We start from the raw sequence: 9,518 nt of genomic DNA on the forward strand, positions 1-9,518 counted from the left end.
TGATTTTGTTGATGAATTTTACATTAGAAGTTCATTTGAACTGTAGAAAGTGTTTGTTATAAATTCGAAATATCATCCCTTCTCAAATCGGAAATATTATTTTCGATTATTGAAGGTATCAATATTAAAAATTATTCATCATTGTAAATGAATCCCTGGCAACTAAAGGCCTGCATTAGGCTCAAAACAAAATAAACACGCATACTGTATTGGGCCGCTTGAACACACACACAGCTTTTCGAGAGAGGGAAAACATTAATAATGTTAATATCTTTGAATTGGAACAAAATGTTTCGTTTTACCGTTTCGATAGTTTTTCTTTGTGTGTGGGCATTAAGTGAAATAGTCGTTATCAAAAAACAAAAAGATACAATATATAGTGGCCACATGCTGTTTGAGGTGTCAATATCGATGTGGTCATTGTGTGCCCAGTTTTGCTCGAGAGTGCAAGTATGCAAATCTATTAACTTTATAGCATGGAATAAAACTTGCCAAATAAATGATTGCGAACCTGTTGGAAATACGTTTGGACTCATTGAAAGTGTTGGGAACAGCTTTGTAGCTGCCTCGTCTCTGCCAAAGGTATATGCAATAAAATATTTGTTAAACACAATAATAATGTCAAAATGTTCACTAAGTATTAATAGTTTTAGTTATACTATACATATCCCAACTCCAGATATACTTTGCATGAGCGTATTATTTGAAATAATAGATGCATCTTTATATTACTCGGAAGGCAATTTCATCTAAATTGTTCAAGTATTGTTTATGTTTCTGATCAAATTTAGGTACTTCTGGAAATTAACTTTCCATTTTTCTACACGCTGATGTCGAATTAAACAGAAAAACATATGCTACCCAAAAAATTAAAGTTAAAACTTACACCTCATTATATTAGCTTTTATCTATGTTTAGCAATCAAATGTCACCATTTAAAATCAGCTGTGCTTACAATTGATTGCTGTTATTATCATTTGACTGTTTGGTGTGACTGAAGTTTTACTAAGTATGATTACTCATGTCCTGTAACATCTTAAACTATTATAAGTATAAAGACATTATGTTCGTTCATTCGACACCATTTACAAACCACTTTTCCTAAAATGACAGCAAGCTTATGATTTGGTACGCCAGAAGCGCGTTTAATCTACACGAAAATCAAACCCCTTTCTGGCCCCGTAGGAAACAAATTCATCTGTACCAGCAAAATTCAAAACTATATTGAGATCGCCGTTTTGCTAAAACTGAGGTTGAGACTTCCTCAGTTGACCTTACATTTGTTTTAACTGTTCTGTGATATTGTTTTTTCACCAATATTTAAATATTCAATCTGTATGAAAGAAGTCACATTTCAACATTTGAATCTCTAAATTGTATTTGCTCTGAGATGTTTGCCATTTTCTCTGTTTTATGCCAGTTATGTGGATATACTTGTATCAATGCAGTTAGTCGTATCTTTGGTATTAACGGTGAAACATTGCTTTTCACCTAGACCGAAATATATATTTGAAGGTTGCTCGATATACTTGCAATTCTAAAATACAATGCAAGCATAACAAGTATCATAGCCTAATATAACAACTGTCTTAGCATCAAAATATATTTTTAAGATGTTGTTTTTGAAACAACTCTTCTCCAGAGACCAAATGTTGTTGTCATTGTCGTTGAAGTTTAAAACTATAGTTCAACTATAGTTCAAAGTACGGCCTTCAATAAGGAGCACAATCTATATTGCCTAATATGCTATAAAAGAATATATATAAGAAGTTGTGGTATTAGTGTCAATGAGACGACTCTCCATCCAAGTCAGAGTAAGTAAACCAGTATACATGTAGGTGAAAGTACGGAGCCTTGGCAAACACCAAACAGCAAGCTATAACGTGCTCACTGACAAGTGTTGGTATCTGAATTGATTTGAATCGATGCAAACACAGTGGTTCCTTATTTTGCTTTTTTAAAGTGCTAAATTTAACAATAGATAACATAAGATAATTAAATATAGCACTACACCTTTTTTGATGAGGTACTTTGTTACATAGATTTTTCATTAAATTTAAGGGTCACTACTGGTTTATGTCTAAGTAACATTTTGTGCACAGAAGGATGATATCAATAGATATAAGAAGATGTGGCTCACACCGAACAGAAAGCTATAAAGTACCCCAAAAATTACTAGTGTGAAACCATTCACACAGGAAAACCAACGATATAATCTATATAAAAAAAGAGAAACACTTATGAACCACACCAACAAACGACAACCAGTGAACATAAGGTTCCTGACTATGACAGGTGCACATAAATATAGGCGAATAGGCGTCAAGTTTAGAATATTAGGTTGAGGACTGATATACAGCGTATAGATTCTCAAGCGTTCAATTGATAATAGTTTTTGGCCTTCATATGTTGGATTTCAGTGTCTCTAGTGAAGATAAACCAAAACAATTTATAAGGACGCGCACACTTTATAAATTGTAATGGTTATATTGAAAATAAGAAAATGTGAAATAATCTTATGCTCAGTTCTTCATGTATATCATGTAGAATAAACACAATGTCATAAGTGATAATATATGTTAAACATTTTAAAGGTCGAATTAAAAGTTAAAATGGAAAATGGGATTATCAGCGTTCTTTCTTTAACATCTATGTAATATTGCTATATACTCGTAAAAGAAATACCTTTTATTTTTCGACCAAATAAAATGTACTGTTTATTGTTAAAGATACAGACATTATTCTTCATAAGAACCGTTCCTGCGAAAACATGGAAAACAAATCATGAGCATTCACCTCAAAGATATGAGTGGATTTATAATACAACAGATCCAAGTAAATTCACGAGCACTAAATCAATAGTAATTTGTAGAAATACAAGATTAAATATTTTAACATGAAATTGATTTTGTAGTATCAATTTTCAGGAGCTTGCTGGACCGTGCAAAGGTCATGATTGCAAGATCAATGAAGTGTGTACTCCGCAAAGTCCGACTTACACATGTGTTCCATTGCTAGTAGTCTTTGCTGAAAGGAGAACCAGTAAGTTTCATATAACATTACCTATGTACCAAAACAAACATTTCCGATTATGGGAGAATAATTTACCATTATTTCATTTAGTAAGACTTTCTACATCGACTTTTAATTTGAAAGCATTTTGTTTTTATCGTTGATTATTATCATGTCATAGTTTTTATAATGATTAGGACTTTAATCGATTTTTCAGTTAAATGAACACTTATTCATCGTGCATTAATTGAACGAACACAAGGGAAGACATGGTGCTACATTGTTTAGTAGCTTTTGTTTGGTTTTATAGTGATCAAGATTATAAAACAATGTTGACTGCTGTTCTCATATTTTTGACATTTTAACCTATAACAATGTAGTCCTGTTTTTGTTTTTGTTTACTCATTGGTGACAACGATAGCTATCTATAAAACTTTAGTATTCTTTTCCCTTTCACAAACATTTGTTTATATGTGTAATTCGGCATTGGAGTATATTTTTGAACATGTTAATTGCCAACTGGAATTTTATCGTGTATTTTGTTTGCTTTTTGGTGTTTATAAGTTAATGATATTTCTGTATATATGAAATTGTACTCGTTACTGTATAGCCTTACGTGCTAAGGTGGCAGTAATAAACTATCTTTACATCAATTGTACATGTAAGGTATACTCACAATCAATGCTATGATAAGTAAAACAAATTAATACCCTGATTACGTATAACTTTCAAATCTAACATGAACGCAACACAAGTTAAAGAAAATTTAAGGATAATGTTACAAGTCTCGTTTTCAGCACAATGCATTGTAATTTGCGCTTTCATGTAACGTGTAATATATGTCAATATAATATATGTATATGCGACTGTCATATACAAGTGATATGTTTAACTAGCTTTATAATAGGTTTAACCCATTATTTCTACATTAAAAAAATGCCTGTAACAAGTCAAACATATAGCAGTTGTTTTTTTATTCATTTGGTGTGTTTAAATTTTTTAATTTGCCATTTGATAAGTGACTTTCCGTCTCCAATTTTTCTATGAATTAAGTTTTTTTGTTATTTGATATCAAACATCTAAATAATTTTAAATTTTGCACACTTTTCATTGGTTAGACGAAAAGAGTTCAATTTGATTGGTATATGTTCAATCTAGCTCGATGTCACTTGAAATATATATAACACCTATTCATCAATGTTCCAAGATCCTAAACATGTACACAGATAGATAGTAGTCAACCCTAAAATATAGTGCTGTCATAATTTAATAAGATAATTGAATTTAAGTATTTGTTAACGCAGTGTTATTATATATAATGAATATTAATATAGGAGAAGGATGTCTTGTGTCTCAATTTAAGGAAACAGGCCAGAGCACTCCATATGACTGTACCGGAAAGTTCGTATGCGAAGCTGGAGCTGGGGTTGACGGAGTTAAAGAACTTACAAACATGTTTCATACACAAGCGGAACTCAAACCTTTCTGGTGGGTCAATCTCGGACAAGTGTTCACGGTACAGAAGGTGGTCATTACAAATCGGTTAGATAATTATGGTTAGTAAAATAATTATGACATATGATAGGTTTATGCATAGTTATACTTTCTTTATAGCTATAGCAAATCAATAACAATCACTTTATAATTATGTGCGTCCAATGCGCTTTTCCTAATTAACCTTTATCAGGAACACAATGAAAACGTATAACTATTCAGATACACTAAGAGCTTAAGACCAACGTGAACCTTATAACAATAGCCGAATTCATCTCAAGTCAACTTTTTTCAGAAGACGTTTTAACCGTAGATTTTTAATAATTTCTAAATGTATCAATGTTGTATTACAAAAACAAAGAACAAATGTATGCTAATAATCATGTCAGAATCGAATCACTGACTACTGAGCTTAAATCGGAAAAGTTAAATTAATTCAAATTGCAATCTTTTGAATCGTCACCATGCATACCATATTTATTAAATTTATGTGAATTATAAAATTGAGAATGGAAATGGGGAATGTGTCAAAGAGACAACAACCCGACCAAATCAAAAACAACAGCAGAAGGTCACCAACAGGTCTTCAATGTAGCGAGAAATTCTCGCACCCGGAGGCGTCCTTAGTTTGTTTAAGGGATACATAAAAAGATTGACACACAAAGTATTAATGTTGATTTCTATTTGTGACAAACATTTTTTTTTCGGATTGAGCAAGAACTTCTTTATACGATTACATTTAAAGACCACCTTTTCATGATTGATTAATACACCAATATTAGCTAAGTCAGTATCTAAAGTCCTTGCCAAAGTGTTAATAGTTATTTTCAATTTATCATTTACAATGGTACAGAATGTGTGATGTTGAAATGCCAGTTGCATTTTTTTAGTGATATATCTGTATTGAAACAGAATATTTTTATTTCAATCAGTACTGTGGATTCATTTATTTTCGTTGGTACCAGTTATCGTGGATTTAGGTATACTTGCTCTTTCGTGGTTTTGTCAAAGTCCGCATACAAACCTATAGAGAATTTGTTATTTGTTGAACATTTAAATTCGTGGTTCACTTATACCCACGAAATCAACGAAAATTGGAATCTCACGAATAATAATGAATCCACAGTATCAATTATCATTCTTTGTTTTAGGTGGTCGGCTCACAAAAATGCTCATTCATGTCGGCACGAGCTTAGATACATCTCAAATGGAGCTATGTGGTCAGTTCATTGGTCCAGCCGTTAGAGGTCAGGTCATAGATACGACGTGCAACACACTACCGGAAGGACAAATAGTCAAATTAACGAGTGTAAATACCGCACCAGAGAAGTTTCATCTTGCTGAAGTTGAAGTGTATGGTTTTTAGTGACATTGTTGAATGATCAATATACAATTAATTTTGCTTTCATAAAAGATCAGCATGATACTGAATAAGAAACATAAAATGTTCAGTGATGCAAGATGTATATACAGAATCTTAAAAAAACAACCACATTGTAATATCATCAAAATAATGTGCAATATTAAGACAACTTAGGGTTAAGGTTCGGGTTAGTATATGTTAGAATAAGGGTTTCAGTTATGATTATATTGTTGAACAAATATTCAATATCAAGTTGTCTCGAATATTTTTTTTACTTATTCACATCATCTTGTAAGTTTTGCTACACCAATAACCAAGAACAAATAAAAATAGTATAAGTGTCAAACTAATGATGTGTGGGGACCATCAATTAATTTGTGTCATTTTATTGCGCATCAAAACGAAACATCATCGTTTTTGTATGAATTGGTCACGATTAAATTCTTCAATATGGTCAACAGAACCGTTCAGATTAAACAAAAGTTTAAGCATTTGAACCCCCTTTCTGTGATTAAAATGATGATGCAGTTACAATAGCAAAAACTATCGAATGTCAGGGTATCTTAATTATAGATTGAATTCCAATGTCAATACACATACAGTGTGGATCTCATATTCCTATCGTTGTGATATATGCAACTGGACGTTAAAAGTCTGTCCGTTTTCATCGTGATCTATTCCACTATTTAGACTACTAGTGTTGCTTGACAAAAACATAGATTAAAATAATCAAAAACCAAATATGTTCAGTGCACATGAAATACTTCATTAATTAACGGTTGTCCCCCGAGCAAAGCGTTTATAAGTTGAATGTGTATGGATATCTACAAACGGTTTTCTTGTTAATATATGTTAAAGTACAGTGTAATTATTAGTCTCCAGTATATCATTTAATATTCATATATCTGATAAAAAATAAAATCAATGTATTGTGAGCTTTATGTAATTGCTTGTCATTTGAAATAAAACACATATTTTATTTCCACCAATACAGCTTTTCCAAGTAGGGGATACCTGACAAATAAGCAATTATAATATAGATGACGTTAAAATAGTTAAAACTGGTAACAAATTCGAGTTAACATAATATAAAAATGGCTACTGCTACTGCTAGTGTAATGTTTTCAACCTAAAAATTATACTCTATGCTGTAAATGTTTTTCTTCTTTTTCTTCTTCAGTTTTTTTAGAAAAAAGGAATGCGTCTCCAATTCATATGATCTATACTTTGTTGTACTTATGGCCTTTTTTCATTATATAACATGTATATGTTTATTATTTGTAAGTTTTTTGTATTTTCCAATACTTTGATTCTAAGGATCACTGAAGTGACATTAAATGCAAGTCTTTTGCAAAAGGATACAACGTATTTGCCTTTCGGAGATGAAAACATAGATGATCTGGTATCCCTGATTAGAACATTCGAAATTCAAGAAACAAATAAATGCATTGAAAATAAAAAAAAATAAAAATCGCTTGAAACTGAAAATATCTTTCTCAAGATTATAAAAACATATTCCGTTTCCTCGTACCTTATTTGTTAAATTATCTTACCCCTTTTAATTTCTGGTAATATCATTAGTGAAAGCAAATACGTGGAAATTTAATTTTTCAGACATTGAAAATGGGCACGTTTTCATTAGATACCTAGTTAGTAGGCATGGTTTATTTTTTAAATACAGTGTGTTTAGTAGTTCTATGATATCATATTCATATAATGAACATATGTTTTGTATACACAGGGGCAAGTAGGTTTTAAATATTACAGACTTAATTAATGTTATAATCCGTCAGAAAACAACTATTGCTTAAATGACCCACATACTCGGTATTATAACAACAACTGAACAATATTTATTACTGTTTTCACAAATAGCTCTCAATTTGTCCATGTTTAGATTGTCCATAAGATAACTTCGTTACACTCTGTGCTATTAACCAAATGAGATAAAAACGGGTCAGAAATTTCCATATAAGACTAGAGCTTCGCTAGCTTTGGCTTCACGTAAGATTAACTGATCACGTATATATCGCAATATGTCACTAATACAACGTATATCAATGCTGTCTTGCCAACACAAGAACAATGATTAGCATATCATACAATTTCCAGTCACGTCTGTTACTAACATTGGAGCACGTTGATGTATTCATACATTCTTTAAGACATGTGATAAAACTAATTTTCTGTAATCTACGAAGTGCAGCGTTGTGGTAATATTGTCAGTAAATCTTCTCCCCTGGTTTACACATTTGAGACATTGGATATCATTACTGTCACAAACATCATCCAATGCCCAAGAAGATATAAACATCTTATTCAGAAATAAAAACAACGACGTCTTACTCTTTATTTCAAAAAATAATTTTATCTTTCATCCGCTCAAAACACATGTTTTTTCCTTTAGGTTTAGCTTTCTGCAGTAAAACATGTTAACTACACAACTGGATTATATTCCCTTTATTGTAGTCTCTGATAGATTATCATTAATTGTTTTTGACTTGTAAATAACTAGCTTTCAGAAACAGTTAATGCGAGCATCTTAAATCGTATTTTCGTGCTTATTTGACCTGTTGACACAACTTGTTATGCATGTCTGTTATTCATTGTTTACTTATTTTGCGTTATATCTCGTCCTACTATTTCTAATATGTACCGCCTTTGATAAGTATTTAGCACATGTTAAGTATGACGATAAATGTTCACTGCTGTACTCGTAATATGAACAACAAATCTATTTAAAAAAAATTGTACTCCTGTTAACAAAATTATTATATTTAAATTTACATGTGTACGTTACTTCATTCAACGCCATTTTGTCCTAGGTCAAAGTTGTCTTTTTGAAATTGATACATCTTTTTTATCTATATTGTGTGAAAGATCAAATTTATTTGTTAATCCACTTCAATTGATATTTTAAGGTTATTATGTGTCTTTTTTTTGGTTGTATAATGTTACTCCACTGTTTTAGGTTGGGGCCCTTTATAGCTTGTTGTTCGGTGTGAGCCAAGGCTCCGTGTTGAAGGCCGTACTTTAACCTATAATAATGGTTTACTATTTAAATTGTTACTTGTATACTATAATCACGTTCAAAATGGAAATTAATAATGTCTAATCGAGTAAACGCGTGTTTACTCTGTGTCCGTTGAGTCAGTCGTGAACGGACGTTTACTTCTGATTTCACGAGTTTATTTGAACGTGCACTTGTTCATCCCGTCATTGTGTTATTATTCTATGATAATTCTCGTATTCTTGTCTTTCAGTTTTGCTAAATGTGCTTTGTCTATATGCCTTTTGGTGTGTCTTTGATACATATGACGTGGCGCTGTACTTATACATCCCGTTACTGTGCTTTGTAAAATATTTTTGTATTCTTGTCTTTCATTTTTGCTAATGTGCTTTGTCTATATGCCTTTTTATGTTTCTTTGATACATATATGACGTGGCTCTGTACTTAAACATCCCGTCTTTGTATTATTGTACTATGGTAAATTTGTGTATTCTTTTCTTTAGTTTTTTTCTAATATACTTGCTCTAATTGCCATTTTGTACTTCTTTGTTACATATTTGTTTATTTTATAGTGATTGAGATTATAACACAATGTTGACTGCTGTACCCCTATTTTAGACATTTTTACCTATTATGTAT

At 31.4% G+C, this 9,518-nt stretch overlaps 1 protein-coding gene across 1 annotated transcript; it reads left to right on the top strand.

Annotated features, from left to right (window-relative positions):
- Positions 1 to 217: 217 nt before the first annotated feature.
- Positions 218 to 6,610, top strand: LOC139495089 (uncharacterized). The gene is made up of 4 exons (XM_071283241.1): positions 218 to 582; positions 2,928 to 3,042; positions 4,347 to 4,568; positions 5,658 to 6,610. Exons 1-4 carry the CDS (start codon positions 262 to 264, stop codon positions 5,870 to 5,872), a joined length of 873 nt encoding a protein of 290 aa, XP_071139342.1. The 5' UTR covers positions 218 to 261; the 3' UTR covers positions 5,873 to 6,610.
- The last annotated feature ends 2,908 nt before the right edge of the window (positions 6,611 to 9,518 follow it).

The sequence above is a fragment of the Mytilus edulis genome, chromosome 11 (genome assembly GCF_963676685.1).
Source record: "Mytilus edulis chromosome 11, xbMytEdul2.2, whole genome shotgun sequence".
Taxonomy (NCBI): domain Eukaryota; kingdom Metazoa; phylum Mollusca; class Bivalvia; order Mytilida; family Mytilidae; genus Mytilus; species Mytilus edulis.